Source organism: Citrus sinensis, chromosome 5, assembly GCF_022201045.2.
Source record: "Citrus sinensis cultivar Valencia sweet orange chromosome 5, DVS_A1.0, whole genome shotgun sequence".
Classification (NCBI taxonomy): domain Eukaryota; kingdom Viridiplantae; phylum Streptophyta; class Magnoliopsida; order Sapindales; family Rutaceae; genus Citrus; species Citrus sinensis.
Genome location: NC_068560.1, coordinates 1,288,294 through 1,308,968, shown reverse-complemented (window position 1 = coordinate 1,308,968; position 20,675 = coordinate 1,288,294). Strand labels below are relative to the sequence as shown.

The 20,675-nt window shown below is 34.8% G+C and overlaps 2 protein-coding genes across 9 annotated transcripts in view; both read right to left on the bottom strand.

Moving 5' to 3' along the window:
• Positions 1-5,609: 5,609 nt before the first annotated feature.
• Positions 5,610-20,675, bottom strand: part of LOC102611261 (auxin response factor 1-like) — a 57,790-nt gene continuing 42,724 nt past the window's right edge. The window contains exons 23-28 of one of the 6 annotated variants that reach the window (XR_008055117.1): positions 8,196-8,255; positions 7,990-8,109; positions 7,297-7,407; positions 7,033-7,212; positions 6,385-6,805; positions 5,610-6,040 (exon numbers count right to left, since the gene is read on the bottom strand). The gene's annotated coding sequence lies outside the window, so the exon portion shown is untranslated. Of the gene's footprint in view, positions 6,041-6,384; positions 6,806-7,032; positions 7,213-7,296; positions 8,256-20,675 lie in introns of all 6 variants that reach the window. The other 5 variants (XR_008055115.1, XR_008055113.1, XR_008055114.1 and 2 more) reach the window with 5 other exon arrangements.
• Positions 8,262-11,352, bottom strand: LOC127902684 (uncharacterized). Of its 3 annotated transcripts, none has more exons than XR_008055120.1 (3): positions 10,865-11,345; positions 9,232-9,955; positions 8,262-8,579 (listed from the first exon to the last, which is right to left on the bottom strand). XR_008055120.1 is itself a non-coding variant. In XM_052442446.1 (3 exons), the coding sequence occupies exons 2-3, from the start codon at positions 9,519-9,521 to the stop codon at positions 8,405-8,407; spliced, it is 468 nt and encodes a 155-aa protein (XP_052298406.1). In that variant the 5' UTR covers positions 9,522-9,955; positions 10,865-11,347; the 3' UTR covers positions 8,262-8,404. The 3 variants fall into 3 exon arrangements, 2 of the variants coding, with proteins under 2 accessions (XP_052298406.1, XP_052298407.1); XM_052442446.1 differs by having other exon boundaries at positions 8,262-8,582; positions 10,865-11,347; XM_052442447.1 differs by lacking the exon at positions 8,262-8,579 and adding an exon at positions 8,589-9,015 and having other exon boundaries at positions 10,865-11,352.

Here is a 20,675-nt window from a genome sequence, read left to right as displayed (position 1 = left end):
TAAAGATTTTATCCATCCTTCTTTGAAATATTTGTAGTGCATTTTTTAATCCAAAAGGCATTATAATCCATTCATATTATCCTTGAGGTGTACTAAAGGCAGTAAGTGGTATAATTTCTTCTTCAAGTTTGATTTGCCAAAATCCTTATTTGTAATCAAACTTACTAAACATCTGTTTATTGATCACAAAAATAATTAATGTATCTTTGTGAGGTAAAAAGTATCCATCAAATTTGGTATATTTATTTAATTCTTTATAATTAATATCCATACAAGCTTTTCCTTATTTGATTTCTGCATGATTTCTAACTATAAAGGCTGGACTACTATGAGGACTTTTAGATTCTCGAATTATCTTGAGTTCTAATAACTCTTTAATTTGTTTATCAAATTCTTGTCTATCTTCTTGTCCATACCTCATAGGTTTGACTCTTATAATAACATTTGGATCTTTTAATTCTATTTTAGCATATGTTTTAGCTATTTCCCATAATTGAATTGGGTTTTCACCAAAATTTTTATCAAGTTTTTCTAAGATTTTTTCATAATATGATATGATTTGATTAAATTTTATATTATATTCACCACGCTAGCTGCTTCGAAAATGTAATTTTCGAGTTGTTCGCCTAATCGGGCTATAAATCCTAGGGGCAGTAATAGAATGATTACATGGTGTTTTAAGTGTAATTGCTTCATTAGTCATTATATAAATGAACTATCGAAGAAAATTAACTCCTAAAAGTTTATCTACTCCCATATGATTATAAGACTATAATATAGGGATACTTAAGATGTAATCTTCAATTTGGATTAAAGTCTTAATCCTACATGTTCCTAAAGTGATCTATTCACCATTTATTCCTTGCACTATTAAAGGTTTATAATCTTTCCAATATGATTTTGGATAAATCCTGGAGTTGGCTAAACTAACTCCTGAACCAGTATCTATTAAAGCATGGAACCATTCTGGTTTATGCTTATAATATGGTACAATCACTTTTATATAAACTATAAAAGGATTAGACATATCTTAATAGGGTTTGTTAAATTCCTTCAATTGTTATGCTTATTTCTCTATCTCCTATGCAATAAGGTGATAAATTCTCAAGAAAGTTCATCCCTAATAACAAAGGACTTACTTCTATTTTATAATCTGGTTCTATGAAGAAAGGAAAGATGAATTCTATTCCTTTTAATTTTAATGGTATATCACAATATTGACTTAACGTTTTTCTTTCTCCAGTAAATCCTATATAAATATGAGGTTAAATTAGAACTTTTCTTTCTAAATATTTGATCATTTTGGCATCTACGTAAGATTTTTGAGGCTCCTGTATCAGGAATAACAAAAGTCTCATGCCAAGATTTTCCATTATTGTATTCAATCTTAATTTTTAGATTTTGGTTATTTTTTCTTACTGTAGTTAATATTTTATGTGAAGGTGGTATCACAAGATGACTACATCTAGTAAAACTTTGGGTTCTACTTAATTCCGATTCTCGTTTAGGAATAGAGAATGATCTTTTATTTCCTATGATGATTCTTCCCTCTGGAGCATATTCTATGGATTTTGTAGTATTTCCCTTAATAAGAGTAGGTTGACTATTTAGATCAATTTCTTATTCTTCTAGTAAATCTATTTCTCTTAACTTTGTAATAACTGTCAGATGTATTAAATCTCATAAGCATTTATTTTAATGTAATCTTAATCTTCAGTTAGTTATAATTTCATGATTGTAATTGTTATTCCATTTGAGTTACCAATGGGCACGACATACACTTGTAGTCAAGATTACTCATTATCTTGGTGGGAGCAATTATGAGTATTGAAGTTATAAATTAACAACATAGAATTTGTACGACACGTCTCTTGATAAGTTTTCGGCACTTGATCATAGAATTCTCTTACCAGAGTGTGTCAACATATTTAGTATATTGAAAATGATTATTAGAGGGAACCAGTAAGTATCAAGGAACAAGATGTAATTAAATTGATTGGACAGTTAAGATATTGATTTAATTAACGATGTGATACAAAGAATTGTATAGTAAAGAAATCAATGCGGCATGGGTTGAATTATTATTCGAGAACACTATCTTTGATAACATAAAAGTTTGGAGGTAAGTTCCAATCTTTTAGTGGAGTAGATTTGGAATTAAATAATTGGGATAATTTAATTACATGCCTAATTATTATAGCCACTATTGTATGTACCAATATGATCCCTGGGTAGATTTAATTGATTGCACCACTGCTAGATTAATAAGCAAGATAACTAGCTATTTGGGTTAAAAGCCTAAATATATTATTTAGTGAGAGGCTCTATTTAATATGTTTATGTGTAAGGGGTTTTGTGTTATTTTACAAGGTGAGCCCCTATAATAAAGAACAAGTAATGCCACTTTTGGTTTTATTATTTTTTAATTTAAATCAAATTTGATTTAATAGACTTAAAAGATATATTAATATGGAGCCTAGGGTTTCCACCAAATAGAGATATAAAAGGGTTTGTTTTCTTTAAAAAAAAAAAAAGATACAGAAGCCACAATATACAGATTAGAGGAAAAAGAATTTTTCTCTCCAATTTTGAAAGGAATAGTTTCTCTTGCTAGTTGCTTTTAGTGATGATAAAGGCGCCCACACGTCAAGTGCAGATCAAACTTGAGTTATAACCTGGAAGATCATAGGTGGTGGATCGTGATTTAACAAGGAGTGGTGGTGATGAATCATGATCTAGGCGCCTAGATTATTTCAGTGAAAAAGCAAAGTCGGATTATCAAGGTATCATTTTCTAGATTACGAACTCTTATCTACTATATGAGATCTGTCCTAAAAGTTTGTATAAAATTTTAAAAAAAAAAACTAATTTTCCCTAACAATTAGTATCAGAGCCATCTCATATTAATACATAAAAATTTCATATGAAATCAATCTTGACATTTATGTATTAGAGTGGCACGATTTATTTAGATAACTATTATTTGTTTAATATATGAATAAAGCATGCTTTTGGTTTGTCTTAATTCATGGTTAGATTCTCTGTTGTATTTCTTTCTTTGGATCTATAACAAGAGGGGTGGTTTTTTATCACCATGTTTCCCTCTTGATTTAATTTACTGTTATAGAAATTTTGTAAGCCAAAAATTGGCTTAAGATATTTGTAAATCACTGGAGAATAATCACGACATGAGGAAATCAAGAAACGAAGGCCGAAAATTTCAGCGGCAGCCACCAAACAGTGCATGCCCAGTAGCGCGTGCTGTAAGCAACGCTGCCAGTAATGCATGCGTGGGCTGGTCGCATGCTCGAAGCAGACGGCATCTTGGTAGCTTTCCGGTGTGGCAGCGGTTAACTCGATGTTAGAGAAGGGTGAGGCATCTGAACAGTGGCTGGTCTTTGTGGTGATGGCGGCTGGGAAGAAAAATATGGATTTTAGGGTTTTTCAATGATTTATATTGTTGAAGTCCCTATAGTTTCATAGTTTTATTTTTTGGGCAGACAAGTTTTAATTTTCTGCATTTAAGTTCAAAAATAATTTTGGACTTAATGAATCATAGTTTTAGGTCCAATTGAAATTGGGCTTAATGGATTAAAATGCATAGATAAAGTTTAACACATTAAATCTATTTTTGGTCCAAAAGTTTTATTTTAAAAAAAATATTTATTTTCTTTCAAAATTAAAATTGGACCAATAATAAATTTAAAAGTCCAATTTTCCCTATTCCATTAACAAAGAAAAGCCTATGGAAAATGGACACTGACAAGAAACCTAATGAAGATTAGGCTTAGGATTAATGTATTTTTCATTTTAGGAAAGCCATGAATTAAGATTATTTAATTATTTTTCTTTATGTTATGTTTTGGATGATAGCATGCCATGATAACATGTCATATAGAATAAATAGTGTCACTCTATGCATAATGATACATGTCATTCATAAATTATGAATCTCATTATATTGTTTGCAATTTGCAAATGCTTAATAATATTGGATATCATCTAGATAATATTATAAGCATGCAATTAACAATATATAATCAATGTATGTTCTAAAAAGGAAAAACCAATTTTAAAATATTGAGTGGGAGAGGGAAAATTCAAGATAATTTTTCCCACGGGCTCCATTGTTAGTTCAATAATAAAATTATATATATACTTTGACTTCATGATACGGTGATGCTCCCTACGGAGGGTATATATATTAGACATTTTATTTGATGAACTTCTTTATAGATAAGATTGACATATTTTTCAATATGTTGATTACCCTAACGGCGGCGGCATGGTATGGAAGATACATAGAATGAAACAATGGTTATACAATCAATTAAAATTTGTTATTAACCTTCCCAACGAAGCTCTACTAACAAATTTAGGCCCAAAAAGATAACGATAATTATTTATCATGTCTTTACATGAAAGTATATAATCCAATGGATAATTGGGTCTAGTAAGTGCAGACACAACTTCCCCAACGGATAGCTTGTCAAAGCGGTACTAGATTATCGTTACAATAAATTAAAACACATTTATGGTTTTTTGCATTTTTATTATTTATTGTGAATATTATATCAAATTATTTATATATGGATGTTTTATTTTTCAGAAAATGTCTTCCCTGACCCACTTACTATTATTCTGAATCAAAACAAACTCACTGGCAAGAATTATATAGATTGGAAAAGAAATGCGTTATCTATGATTACATTTCAAGTACTTAACTTCTATCTAAGACTAAACCCTAAATATACTAATTGCATTTGATTAGCCGAGCACAACCCACCGGCAACTTTGGTTGTTGAATTTGAGCGAAAGATTTATGTTGATAAAGAAGTCCTAATTATTAATAATACTAATAATAATTGAAGTGAAAAACATAATTTGGTTGCTGTTATTCTCTAATGGTGGAAAAAGAGTCATCAAAAATCAATCTTTCACTACCCCATCTATCTCTTTATTTTGTCAGAAAAATATATAATTTTCTGTTTGTGCTCCAGCTTTTTTTGTTATTTATTAATTTTTTTATTACATATGGGTCCATTTGGTTCGATGAATCTTCAACCACAAGGAAATAATCCAATGTACATCTACTAGCGACAAGAATATAGCTAGCAGGATGTTCTGTTGATTGCGTGGTGATGTTAATTGATTATTTGAACTAGTTTCTGGAGGCTGCATGCAAAACTTCTGGTTAAAAAGCCGCTATGCAGCAGGAACAATAGCTACTTTTGCAGTGAATTTGATCAACAGGAAGTTGGATGATTATGATTAAAACATACAAATCTAAGGGTCTATAATTACCCGATTATAATGTTTTAAAATTAATAATAATAATAAAATTCTTATGTTAAATAATAATAATGATAATAATAATAATAAAATCACTTTTTAAAAAGATTCATATCATATAGTGTATCTTTACCCAATACAATTGACCATGCCAATGATAATTAATTGGCACATCAAAAGTTTCTTGTGTGACCCAATCAAAGCAGTTTCATTTGTTCTAATTGGCATAATACAATTTCATGAATTTCAGGAATCTCAAATAACTTTACACGAAAAGACTAACACCATCATTTAACCCCCTCAACGAGCTCTATAGATAAGATAATACATGTATATATTGAGTAGTTATAATCGAAGTTACAGATTTTTATCCGACTCGAATACAAAGTAATTGAAATTGTAACACCTAAGACTAAAACTTTGAATCTGAATCAAATTAGCAAATGGGGGCAAATGCCTCCTCTAGGCCCTAACCATGAAACAAAAATCAAATTGTGAGACTCCTAAAATAAACCACCGATACATTACTCACAAACCCATCTATTAACATATATAAAGCTTCTGGTACTGAAAAGGGAGTTTGTGTAAATAGTTTGAGAGAAAAAGCAAGCCAGAAGGCAGAGTGAAGAACAAGCATGTGGACCTCGTTTCTCAGAATCATCTTCATTAATCATCGGAAGTCTGCCAACATAGGCATGCTGCCGTTTGCTTCTAGATCCTCATTGCGAATAGCATCTAGCATATGAACCTAAAAAGATGCAAACTATCAAAGATTTGATATCTGTACTGATTTAGCCATACTGCTATAACAATCGTTTATTACATAAGAGGATTTCTAAATCTACAGAGGCACCCTAGCATTATACAAAAAAAATATTAAAGCAATCTTTTATAGACATCATATGACTAAATTATTGACTTACAAAATGCAATCTCATAATCTTTATATTTCCTTCTTTCCACAATCTTGCAAAAGCTTACAGTCTCATGCAGTTTTCTTTATATTTGTAGGAATTCATAGTCATAGAGGTGATAAGTTATGCGAATTCACCTAGTGCAGCTTGATGATTACAATTGTTTTCACAATCATACCTGATTACCAGAAGCTAGGGCAACAGCGCACTGTCGAGGCCCGACGAGTCAGAAACTTCCCCATCGTATTTGAAAGTAAACACAGCAGCAATTATAGCAAAGATGAAAGACCAATGGGAAAACAGATGTATTAAAATTGTTCTTGACACGCAATTCTGCCAGAATAAAAGAAATGAGCAACAATCAACTGGACCAAAGAGAAAGTCATTTCCAACACCATAAGTAGTCGCTTCTGTAAATGAATTCTGGTTGCAGCTATGGTTCTTCTTACCATCCAAGAATGCGTACTCATAGTAATAGCAAAACCAAATGCTGACAATAGAAATGCAGCAAGAACGATCCTCCTCTTACTTTTCCCAAATATATCCAGTAAAAATGATGCCGCTTCCAACACAAGATAAAACACAGCAAGTGCACAAATCTGTAATATACAAAGAATGCAGTTATACATCTCAATCGATGAAATTGTATTGTCGTTCATTAAGTTAAAAATTTTAAGCTCAGAAATTTGAGGCCAATTGTATGCAAAACTTTAATATCCAAACAGAAAAATGGATACTCGAGCGATTTTCAAATATCAAAAGAGCATATTTTTTATATTTGAAAATTGAAGTGAGGAATAGAAGTTTCAGTATAAATTATCATTACCTCAAGGCCATTGACGGTGGATCCAACGTCCTCAACAGGTTCTTGAAATATTCTGGCTTCGGTGGCAGCCTCGGTCACAACGTATTCACTTGAAGGCACATCTTCATTTGAACGCAGACTCAGACTTTCCGTAAAGTGAATTACCGCTTTTAGAACGACAGCTGAAACTCTAACTTGTTTCTGTAACACACAGACAACATTTAGTTCGGTATTCTAAATTGAATTTCGAGCGAGGATCAAAGTTTCAGTGTGAATTATCATTACATCAAGGCCGCTGATTGTGGATCCAACATCATCAATGGGTTCTTGAAATCTTCTAGCTCCAGTGCCGGCCTCAGTCACAATGTATTCACTTGATGGCACATCTTCATTTGACTGCAGACTCAGATTTTCAGTAAAGTGAAGTACAGCTTTTGAACAACGGACCGATGTATGTTACAGTAGCTGTAACATACATCCACCCAAAAATTAGTTTATTTATACCTCTAATTAGTGCTCCTCAAACAATTTAAGGGTGGTGGAAAATTAATTTTGGGTGAGCTGTAAGTTACAGCTGATGTAACTTAGCAGCTCCCTTGAACAACATATGTAGAAAATTCTTAACTTATTCCTATGACACACAGAAAACCTTTAGTTTGGTATCGTAAATTCAATCATTTAGGGTGTGTTTGAAATTGAGGTGCTGTGGAAAAAAAGTTATAACTATGAAACAAAAATTAATAATATATAGTAAATATAAATTTTAAATAATAATTTTGACAAATTTCTTAAAGATATAAAAGATATATTGCAGAGTTTACCTTTTGAGCGGTCCATAAAATGCAACACATAAAGTTCACAAGTACCGATTTTTACTTTTTGAAAAAGAGTTATTTACACCAAATTGATGTCAAACACTCTGCCAAAGAAAAGAAAACTGTAACAGAAAAAACCTAGCCCACAAGAAGGGAAGGAAACCTAGCAATTTAAATGCCACTGGTCTGTCCGCAGGAGGTCGATGAGCGATGAAAGAATGTGTGCACCATCTCAGTTTCTCAGATTTTGCATCATGAGCAGTTGTGCCTTGTGCATATTCACCTAGAATGCACCATCTCTGTTTTCAGTGCCAAGAATTGCCAGGCAGGCAGATTCAACAGAAAAAAGATGCTTAGCATTGTACTAACACAGTGTGTTTCTCATGTCAAAGCTCTTCTTAAAGGTACTAGCAACTGGCTTGGCCACACCTGCGAACAAATGACGCATGCAAAATAAAGAACACTGACACAAGCTCTAAAAGAATTATTCCTAATGGATATAGAACCAAACCACACAGCAACCATGTCGATATGTAGGTTATCAAACAGATTATTAGAAAAATGATCTTATCCTGTAGCTATTTAGAGGCAGAATAAAAATAAGCAACTGCATATTTGTAATTTAAAGGAGAGAAAAAACTACAGAACAATATGTACCGTACTGGACTTCCAGCAGGACTAGAGAAATCATACCACCTGCTTAATTTGAAGAATGCTCTGTTTTCCCTGAGTTCCTTGATCCTGCAAATAAATCTCCTTCACAGCAAAAAAGAATAAATCACTACAAACAAACCAGAAAGCATGACAGAAATTGCTAAAAAATAAGCATATGCTCATGGATGCGTGCACATGAACATGCATATCAAAGATAGTAAAGCAAGGCCAAGTTAATCTGACCGTATAAATATAATCCTAACCACTTTCAAGATGGATGCATAGCAAAACAAATAAAATACACCTCAAAATATAAAAAATATTTAGAAGTAAATGGTAAAATAGTTGCAAAAGGCCATTGTTTCAAGTAAGAATACGGAAAAGAATATCCAATCTAGCTCATCATCAACTTTCCCTGCCTCAAAAACAAAATTGAATTCGTCTAGCATGATTATCTTGAGAAATAAGACGAGTAGATTTACAAGTAGCACACCCAAAACCCATTGAGGTCTCATCGTTAAGTCTATCACTTTTCCTGTAGAATCGTTCAGAAAGCAGAAAAAGTATTCAATAAATTCCTAGAAACTTCCTTCCAATCCGACATTGTACATCCTTTTAACTTATTAAAAACTTTCAGCAGGTACATATCAATAAGGCTATGTAATCAAATGGATATTAAAATACAATCAAAACAATAAAACTCCTGTTCACGAGTTGCAAGTATATCAACACAGGAACAGATTTCACTTACTCAGCGAGGCCTTCATACACAGATCCAAATGACCCACTTCCCAAAAGCTCACCATTTTGCCATGAAAGCAATCTTCTTCTAAATTTCCCATTCGGAGAAACAATATAAACCGGTTCCATATTTACGCTAATTGGATGACCTTTAGAATCATCATCATCATCATCATCATCATTGTGTGGAACATATTCTACATCATCAGCACAATCTTGAATTCTTCCTACATCATCAGCAAAATCTTGAATTCTTCTAACTTTGGAAGCCTTGGTCACAATATATTCACGTAATGACATATAATATTGAAATTTATGTCATACCAATGCGAACCCGAACAAGAATTACTAAATATATTCCACATAGATGAAGATGCTTCCAACACAAGATGACTTTGTAGATATACCCCAAAGCATGTTGCCTTCAATTCAGGATAAGTTAATGGATTCCCTACATGGCGGGAAAAGACCGCGTTTGTATGCTCGACTATCCTTAAACCATGGCCTTCAATGGTGGATCCTATGTCATCAACAAATTCTTGAAATCTGCTAGCTTTGGCAGGCTCATTCACATAGTATTCACTTGATGGCACATCGTCATATGATCTAGTAAAATTAAGTGCAGCTTTTTGAAAATAATATGGAACGTGGGTCACAACGTATTCACTTTATGGCACATCATCAATCAACTGCAATGCAGCTTTTTGAACATAAAGCGCAATTCCTACTTTTTCCTGTAACACAACAGACAGCCTTGAGTTTGGTCTACTAATTTCAATGTCAAAATCATTTTGTACCATTTATCAATTCAGTTCACACTCCCTTTAAATTCTTAAGGTACTGAAACTCTCTACATTACACCAATTTAACAAAACTCACAAAGTTCGTACCCCAACAGAAACAACACAAAATCACCATTCGGATGAGAAGTGATAAGGCTTAATAACTAATCATCACATGACCACACAAGATAAAGTCACATCATCTGGGATACAGACTTTGTATCCAGCTTTGTAAGCCTATCATTATAGTTAACGAAAATATGAGAGTTGGATTAACCCTCAGTTCAAACAAAAATTGTTTCAACAAAAGAAGATAATAAAGGAATGAAAGTGCGAGTAAAATAGAACTTGCATTTTGAGCTTGTTATCCCTTGTCTCCGCACGCTTGGCGAGATTGGCAACTGTTAATGAATTAATTAAGTATAAGCCTAGTGTGCTGAAGTGGCAACGTGTTGGACAATAAAAGAACATAAGTCTAGTGTGCTGGAGAGTCAAGGTGTTGGGCATGTGTAACTTGTATTGACACCTGTAATAGATAAGCACAAAATTATCTATAAAAGGGGCAAGATTATGAGGGCGACCGGGGGGGGGGGGGGGCAACAAGGAGGCAACAAGGCAGAGAAAAGCAGCAACAAGAATTCAATTCGAAAAAGCCAAGGCAGCAAAAGAATTAAAGAACAAAAGCAGGACCAAGAGGAAAAAGAAAGACCAAACGAGGTAGAACTTCAAAGAGGCCTTAAAGTCAAGCAACCAAGAAGAAAAAGAAGCAGCCAAGAAGACATAAAGAAACGGAATATCATAAGCTGAAGCAGAGAGATTAAATAACAACACAAAGAACAGCAGCTTATTTGTTTGTACAACCACGCGGAATCTTCCACGGCGGTTCTTGACTGCAGCGCAGGCAGATCTCCATCGATTCAAGGCTTGCTCCCACAGCTGTTTAGGTCTCCACCGGTTCCCATCGAAATCTCCCAATTTGAGAAACATTTCAATTTCTTTTGAAGTGTCCGTACATAGAGAAATGTTCAGTTGAGAGTGACTGCGCGAGAGAGGATTATTCGATATTAGTTGTCTCCATCTTCCCTCTCAACAAAACAGTCAAAACAGGAATAAATGGAGTGTTTCTGTGTGTGCTTGTACAGGGGTGATAGAATATTTGTTGGTATTCCTCGTATTCTCTTCATTCTGGCGGCGACACGTTGGTAGAGATAATATAATTACTGTGGTGCCAATACCACCACATCACCCGCTGATTTGGTCGTGTTTGCCAATTGTTTTGTGGCATTTGTTGGCACATGAGCATCGCAATTCCAGAAAAACTTTTAAATGTTAGTCGTACTACTCTCGATAAGTACCGTTATGGGATCACCAGTGAGTATTATTGAGCGATCGCAATCGGGTCGAACGTACGACCATCAAAATTTAATATTAAAAATTTATAGTACTTCCTGCTCTATCAAGTGTCACAACATCAATGATTAACCAACCATCTTGGTGGGTAGAAATGGTCGGACTGACCTATATAAATATTTTTACAATCACTTCAAAACCGTAATTTTTAAATTTTATTACTATAATTATAGAATGAGTTGGCTTTATGTTGTGCGAGTGCGTGCACGCAAAACATAATACAGTGTTTTTCTTTGAAGAATTTGCAGCGTCTTCTTTTCCTCAAAAGAATTTTAACATGGGAAAATATCCACCGTCCACCTGTTTTTTACACCTTTTTCAAAAATACACAATTCCTTCATTTTTTGGCTGGAATCCACCTAAAGTTACATTTTGTTTCACTTTTCCACTTCCGTTTGAAATCCGTTAAGAAAACTAACGGAAACTTTAAAAAATGACCATTTTACCCCCAAAACGAAAATTACAATTTCACCTTAAAAATTACAAAAAATAATCAGATTAAATCTAATTATTTTTTTCATTGGTCAATAAAGAAATTAATTCCACAACTATCAAATACAGGTTTTTTTTTTTTAAATATGTCTGTAATTAGAATGCTAAATTATAACAGTAGTTTTAAAAATAGCCCAATCTTGCAAACCATCAATTGAATTTAAGATAAGTAGAGTTTTATTATTCATTGAGTTATAATCTCTAGTAGTTAAGATTTTTTTGTACTTCATTAACGTACCAATAATGATACTCATCATTAAATCTTATTATTTTTGGCATTTTTTTGGGTAAAATTATAATTTTCGTTTTGGGGGTAAAATGGTCATTTTTTTAAGTTTCCGTTAGTTTTCTTAACGGATTTCAAACGGAAGTGGAAAAGTGAAACAAAATGTAACTTTAGGTGGATTCCAGCAAAAAAATGAAGGAATTGTGTATTTTTGAAAAAGGTGTAAAAAACGGGTGGACGGTGGATATTTTCCCTTTTAACATTTTCTACGTATAGAATGTATAAGCTAGAGAATCTTGCTTGTTAATGCAAGAATGTTTTTGCACTAGCAGGAGGGCAAAATGAGCTTGGTGGTGACGACCTTACATAAAATATCGTACATGAAAAATGTGTTTGCTAACTTTTGGCTTGCTTTTATAGTTACAAAAAAAATATATCCAATGATACAAATACATTAAAAAAAAAAACATATAACACCAGCAAGCTCCTTTGCTTTTAAGTCGACATTGATCACTACCACCTTCATGATTGGTCCTTTGTGATAGAAATAGAAAGGAAGAAGTGAGAGTCTCCTCATCAAGCTCTTTAAAGTCACAAAGTAATGGACTAATGGTATGCTCAACAAGATCCCTCTTTTTTAGTTGGTCTTCCCTCTATCCTCAGGCATCTCTTCAATTATCTCTTGATGTTATCTCTCAATGTACTACTAACCTTGGTGTCTGTTAAGGAAGCTCACTATACAGAGAAGAAGGAGAAGGAGAAGCTGATGTCGTCAGATGGTTGTAAGCAAAGTGACAGCTCAGCTGCCAACTCAGCATAAGTTGTTAAAGTCTGTTACAATTTGTTATGTACATTGTGCTGAAGTTTAGCATGCGTTAATCATTATAGTTAGTTATGGATTAGTCACAATAATTATTGGAAAGTAGAATCCATTTATTCATTATATTGAGCTGTAAATACATCTTTCTATATGTATTCCTAAATTACAGTAGATTTCGATTGCATAGCTTAATTATAGGGATCTTAGCATGTATATATACTCAATCAAATATTAATGAAAATTATTCTGCCCATTCTACTTTTCTCTCATACTTTACATGGTATCAGAGCAAGGACTTGCTACACTTTAATCTCTCATGTAGCATCTCTCTTTCAGCCATCATGGCCCTTGAAGATATTCCAAAAACCAGCAGTTCTGATCCGCAAAAATAAGAGATTTCTACATATTTCTCCAAGGCAGATCTCTTTAATCCCTTCTTCACTCACCATTCGGATAACCCCGAATTGATTCTCATCTCCAAACCTCTAAATGGAGATAATTATTTTGGTTGGAAAAGGGCTATGGTTCAAGCTTTAAACTCCAAGAACAAGCTTGGATTTGTCAATGGTTCTATCAAAGTTCCTTCAGAAGAAACCGATCCCGAAGGCTATGCGATTTGGTCGAGATGCAATGATATGGTTCATTCCTGGATCGTCAATTCTTGCGATCTAGAAATAGCTCACAGTGTGACTTATTATCCTATTGCTCATGAGGTTTGGGAAGATCTCTATGAGCATTTCTCTCAAGGCAATGCAACTCGCATCTTCGAGATACAACGAGATATTGCTTCTCTTTGACAAGACCAACTCTCTGTGTCAGCTTACTACACTAAGTTGAAAAGTTTATGGGATGAATTGGCAACACATTCAGACATAGCACAAGCCGATCGACAGAAATTGATGCAGTTTCTAATGGGTCTAAACGAAACTTATAGTGCAATTCGAGGTCAAATCCTGCTCATGAATCATTTGCCTTCTATTCGCCAAGCCTACTCTTCAATCTCCCAAGAAGAGAAACAGTGCCTCCTTAGTTCAGTGCATACGAACACTGATTCAAGCAGCAGCGCTGCTGCCATGGCTGTACATAGCAAGCCGACTCCTTCAGCAACAGGAAAAACTTAACAAACTCGCTCTCATGGGTTCCCAGATTCTCGCGATCGAACATACTCTCAAGCGCCGGAACTTGCAGGACCTCAAGATGGAGATCGGCGTCGATCTGGCTCTAAGAGAGGTAGGCCTTTTTGTGACCAATGTGGAAATTTTGGCCATTGGATCCAGAAATGTTATAAGCTGCATGGATACCCACCAGGCCATCCTAAAGCTAAAATAAACTCAGGCCAAAATTCAAATCGGCATAAAGGTATTTCTGTGGCTAATTAAGTTGGAGAGGGCTCAAACACAAATGAAGGCTCACTTACAATATCCGATGCTCAACTTAAGCAACTTTTGTCACTCCTGAATAATCAAAATGAAGGTTCTCACTCCAAAGCAAATACGGTAACAAAGCTAGGTTTGTCTAAGATTGTTTCCCGAAATTGGATTATTGATAGCGGGGCGACAGATCATATTACTTCATCATTTAATTTATTGCATAAAGATAACAATTGCTCGTTACCGCCCGTGTTGTTGCCTAGTGGAGAAAGAGCAAATATTGTTGCAAAAAGGTTCTTTACCTCTCAATTCCGTCTATTATCTACATAATGTGTTATCCGTGCCTACATTTAAAGTTGATTTGATGTCAGTTAGTCGCTTGACAAGAGGTTTGGGTTGTTCAGTGACGTTTTTCCCGTCTTAGTGTATTTTACAGGATCTGGCTATTAGGAGGAAGATTGGTTTGGGTAAACAACGAGATGGGCTATATTTTTTTGTGGCATTAGCGACGAAGCAATCTGTGACAAAACCTTCCTCACCAAAAAATCGACCAGCCTGCAATCTCACCATCTCATCCACCGACCTCTAGCATAATCGCTTAGGTCATATATCACCTTCTCGTTTAAGTTTTATTGCCAAGAACTTTTTGAATTTTTTTGTTCAGTCTAATAATGCTTGCCCCGTATGTCCGTTGGCTAAGCAAAGTCGTTTTCCTTTCAATCATAGTGTTATTTCTTCTACAAAACCTTTTGAAATAATTCATTATGATATTTGGGGTCGTTATCAACACCCTTCCCTTACCGGAGCTTATTATTTCCACACTATTGTTGATGATTATACTCGTTTCACATGGATTTGTTTTATGCGACACAAAAACGAAACACAATCTCTTTTAAAACGCTTTTTCAACCATGTTTTCACTCAATTTGATCGTCGTATTAAAACATTTCGAAGTGACAATGATGGAGAATTTATCTCACTCCGATCTTTCTTTCAAGATCATGGTGTTGTTTTCCAAACTTCATGCGTTTACACTCCTCAACAAAACAGGGTTGTGGAACGCAAACATCGCCATATCTTACAAGTAGCCCGAGTATTAAAATTCCAAGCACACCTACCAACCCAATTTTGGGGCGAATGTGCACTCACTGTTGTACACATCATCAATAGGTTACCTTCTCCGGTTATTTCTTTCAAAACTCCTTACGAACTTTTCTATTCAAAACCACCTTCCTTTTTCCATCTTCGTGTTTTTGGGTGTTTGACCTATGCCACTAATGTTCACACTTCTCACAAATTCGACTCTCATGCCATACCATCCATATTCATCGGTTATCCCATTGCTCAAAAGGGCTACAAATTATTTAATTTATCAACTAAAGAGATTTTTACCAGCCGGGATGTCAAATTCCACAAAACCATTTTTCCTTACTCATCCGTCCAACCCAAATTTTCTCTTCCCTTGACAGCCCATCAATCAAACCCAATTCCTTTAATTCCTTCTTCCTTTGACTCATCATTCAACTCTCACGTAATTCCACCAAGCCCCATTCCCTCATCCCAACTCTCTCCCAATTCTCCCGATCAAATTTCCTCTTCTCCTCCCGTGGTAGAACCACCATCTTCCCCTCCCTAAGCTGTCCTTCGCACTTATTCCTACCGTCCTAAACTTGTTGCCTTACTAGTCTTAACTGACCCACCTTCTTTCATTCCCTGAACCTGCTGCATCACAAGCACCCGAACCCGAACCCGAACCCGTACCTGAACTTCGTCGCTCCAGCCGCAACACCGGTCCACCGGTCAAGCTCCACGACTACGTCTGCTCGCATGTTTACTCCGACCAATCGGCCTCCTTAATTCCAAGTCCGACCAAAGGTACACAATATCCACTGGCTAATTATATTTCATATCACCGATATAAGCCTGCTTATTAGTCCTTTATTGCTCAAATCAATAATCTCACAGAACCCAGGTCTTATTCAGAAGCTGTCGTTCTCCCTGAGTTGCAAGCAGTAATGCGTTCTGAATTGCAGGCACTACAGAAAAATGGTACTTGGTCTCTTACCTCTCTTCTGGCTAGTAAAACTCCAATTGGTTGTCGTTGGGTTTACAAATCAAACATAAGTCTGATGGGTCTATTGAACGGTATAAGGCGCGGCTTGTAGCCAAGGGTTTCACTCAATTAGAGGGAGTTGACTACCAGGATACTTTTTCTCCGACAGCAAAAATAATTTATGTTCGTTGCTTATTGGCGTTAGTTGCTGCCCGTGGTTTGTCTCTTCATCAACTCGACGTCAATAATGCCTTTCTTTATGGTGACCTCCAAGAAGAAATCTACATGTCTCTGCCGCTAGGGCTTCGGTGACAGGGGGAGGAACACTTGGTTTGTCGCCTCCACAAGTCATTATATGGGTTGAAACATGCCTCTCGTCAATGGTTTGCTAAATTCTCCGAGGCCATACGTTCAGCTGGATTTGTACAATCAAAAGCTGACTACTCTCTGTTCACTAGGAAGCAAGGCAAGTCCTTTATTGCCCTTTTGATAGATGTTGACGACATTTTAATCACTGGGAATGATCCTGTGAGTACAGCCGATATCAAAATTCTTGCATAATCAATTTCACCTTAAAAATCTAAGAGACTTGAAGTATTTCCTTGGTATTGAGATTTCTGCATCTAGGAAGGGCATTTTTATTTCTCATAGAAAGTATGCATTGGAACTTATTAAGGATGCAGGGTTATTAGGGGCAGCTCCCATTGATACTCCCATGGAACGTGGCTTAAAGTTGTCTGATAAAGTGAGCCACTTAAATATCCATGGCGATATAGGCGATTAGTTGGAAGATTAATATATCTCACAGTTTCGAGGCCCGATATCACGTACGTTGTCCATATATTGAGCAGATTTATGCACCAACCCTGGAAGGATCATTGGGAGGCAGCCTTACGGGTTGTACGCTATTTAAAATCTGCTCCTGGCCAAGGCTTCTTCTTCTTATTAATTAGTGATCTTTGGTTGCGAGCATACTGTGACTCGAATTGGGCAGGATGCCCCCTTACAAGAAGATCTACTACAGGGTATTGTGTGTTCTTAGGCCCTTCGTTGATTTTGTGGAGATCGAAGCGCCAGAAAACGTCTCCCTTTCCTCAGCCGAAGCAGAGTATCGTGCATTGACTAGAGCTTATTGTGAATTGACATGGCTTTGTTAGTTACTTAGAGATTTTGGGATTTTACATCAAGATGTTGCATTGCTATATTGTGACAATAAGGCTGTATTACATATAGCAGTTAATCCAGTTTTTCATGAACGCACAAGGCACATAGAGATGGATTGTCATTATATAAGAGACAAGTTACAAGAAGATTGTGTGATAACGAAATTTGTAAGTTCCGCAAATCAGCTTGTTGATGTACTGACCAAAGCTTTGGGAAAAGAAGTTTTCATGCCTATGGTTCCCAAGTTGGGAGTGTTGGACATTCACTCTCCAACTTGAGGGGGAGTATTGGAAAGTAGAATCCATTTATTCATTATATTGAGCTATAAATATATCTTTCTATATGTATTCCTAAATTACAGTAGACTTTGATTGCATAGCTTAATTATAGGGATCCTAGCATGTATATATACTCAATCAAATATCAATGAAAATTATTCTGCCCATTATACTTTTTTCTCATACTTTACAATAATGATGCTTAAGCATCGTATATAATTTACATGTAATTGTAACATTTGTTGTTAAGCAATAAAAATGAGAAGATCTGGAACATTCTCTAATATTTTCTTAGCAACCAAACACTTCATCTTCATTTCTTTCATGGTATCGGAGCCAATAATGGCTAGCTCAAGTAGTACAACATCAAATCAAAATTTAATACAAACGAATCAAAATTCACATATCTCTTTTTCATTTAGCGGTCGAGTTAAGCTTGATCGATTCAATTTCTTACTCTAAAGAAAGTAGGTTCTTACTTCAATTAGAGGGAATCAACTTGAAGATTCATATCTAGTGATCAAATTGTACTAGAACAATAGATCTTTCACACTGTAGCCGATGGATTGGTGCAGAAGGTTGATAATCCAGCTTACATCAATTGAAGAACTCAAGATTAAATTCTTCTTGGCTGGCTTTTATCATCCATCAATGAATGTATTTTGAGCTCTGTTTTTAATTGTAATAATTTATATGATGTATGGAAGTCTATTTAGAAGCAATTTGGAGCTCAATTCGAAGCTAAGATAATGCAATTTTGTTATGAGATGAATGTTCTTAGAAAAAATTCCATATCTATTGAAGAATATTGCTTGAAATTCACAATACTTGTCGATAAACTTGCATGTGCTAGTAGTCCTGTATCAGACAGAGATCTATTAATGCGAGTTTTGAATGGACTGAGGCCTGGATATTTGGATCTTGCTTTATTATTATTGCTAATAAAGTGACATAATATGATGCATATGCATTGTTTTTTATGCATAAGGCTATATTACAATAAAATCAAAATGCTAAATCAATATTTAATGCCGATTATAGAATGGTGAACTCTAACTATCCTCCAATTAGAGGTAATGGTAAAAGAGGAGGCTTTGGTTATAGGAGATACTAGGGACATTTTCATAATGGAAACAAGAATTAATCATAATTCTGGAAGAGGATTGTTTTATCATACATATCCCAAAGGCTTTCCCTTTGATGGTAATAACTTTGGCAGAGGACACTCACTAAAGATGCAATTTCACAAGTCAGCATCACATTCCAGACCTACTTTCAATATATCTCATGGTCAAAGTTTCATACCTAATAGAGATGGATTTGATGAAAGCATTCTTGGATGTCAGATTTGTCATAAATCTAGTCATAAAACTAATGCTTGTTGGCATAAGTACATTGAAAATTATATACCTCAATCAAGACACTTTGGTAGAGGAAGAAGATCTAAGTCTGCCTATAGGGCTAGCTTTGAGCCATATGCTTAAATCGCACCATATTTTCATGACTTTTATGCTACGAGTGGTTCCAGCTACTAGTTATCTAATATGAATTCCTTGCCTTTCTAGTCACCTGAAACATTCTCTGCAACTGGAGCTGCTTATCTTGCTAACTTTGAAAGCTTGCTGATGATGAGTGGTATCTTCACAGTGGAGCAACTCATCCTTAACAAATAACATGGCCAATATGCATATCAGAGAGTAGTTTAGTGGGCTATATCACCTTATCATTAGAAATGGACAGGGTTTGCTATAACTCATACTGGTGATGCATCTTTTTACTTTTAAAAGCTCAACTATTAAACAAATACATCCACATATAGCACTGAACGATATTCTACTTGTTCCTCCCATTACCAAAAATTTATTAAGCATTTCCAAACTTACATATGATAATAATTTGTCTGTTGAATTTCTTGGAAACATCTGTGATATGAAGGATTCTCTAAAAGGGGAAGTGCTTTTAAAAGGCATTGCAGAGAAAAGTTTACTCAGGTTGTTACTCAAACTGTCTTCATCATTTAAGTCATCACCATCATCCTTTCTTTCTCATATCATTTCAAATAAGCCATTGCCAGTGTGGTCTTGTTGTCATTTCAATTTTGTTACTGATGTTAATAATGCAGATTTGAAGTCTTGTTATCAATCTACTACTTCTCCTTATAAAACGTTAGTGAATAAAATTACTTTATTTCATACTAGACTTGGCTATCCAAATTAATATATTTTGAAGCATATTCTAAAAAAATGTTAAGTTTGCTTATTTTCTGGAAATCAAATACAACAAGCACTACAATATACTTGTGAAGTTTGTCAAACGGACAGGGTTCATAAACTTCATTTTCCATCAACTGCAACTAAAACTTCTAAAGTTCTAGAGCTGATTCACACAGACTTTTAAGTTCCCTTACCTACCTTTTCTAAAGATGGTTATCACTATTATATTAGTCTTGTTGAAGATTTCACTAGATACACCTAGATTTATCCTTTAAAGCTCAAGTTAGAAGCTCTAGATGTCTTTAAACTTTTTAAAATGCAAGTTTAAATTAGTTTCAAACAATCATTAAGATCTTTTAAAATTAGTTTCAAACAATCATTAAGATCTTTTACTGATTTTTGAATCAATCTGATATCATATTCGGACACTCATGTCCACACACACATCATCAAAATAGATTGGTTTAAAGGAAACATAGATACATTGTTGAAATGGGACTCACTTTATTGGCTCAATCTCAATTACCCTTCAAGTTTTAGTGGGATGATTTCCATATAGTTGTCTATCTTATCAATAGATTGCCCTCTGTTGTTCTCAACCTTTTATCTCTATGTGAGAAAATATTCCAACAAAAACTAACTATGA

Coding starts and splice junctions, on each gene's coding strand:
- LOC127902684 (XM_052442446.1), bottom strand. CDS start 9,521: ATGTCATTACGTGAATATATTGTGACCAAGGCTTCCAAAGTTAGAAGA. Junction 8,583..9,231: donor GTGTATGAAGGCCTCGCTGA/GTAAGTGAAATC, acceptor TTTGCTGTGAAG/GAGATTTATTTGCAGGATCA.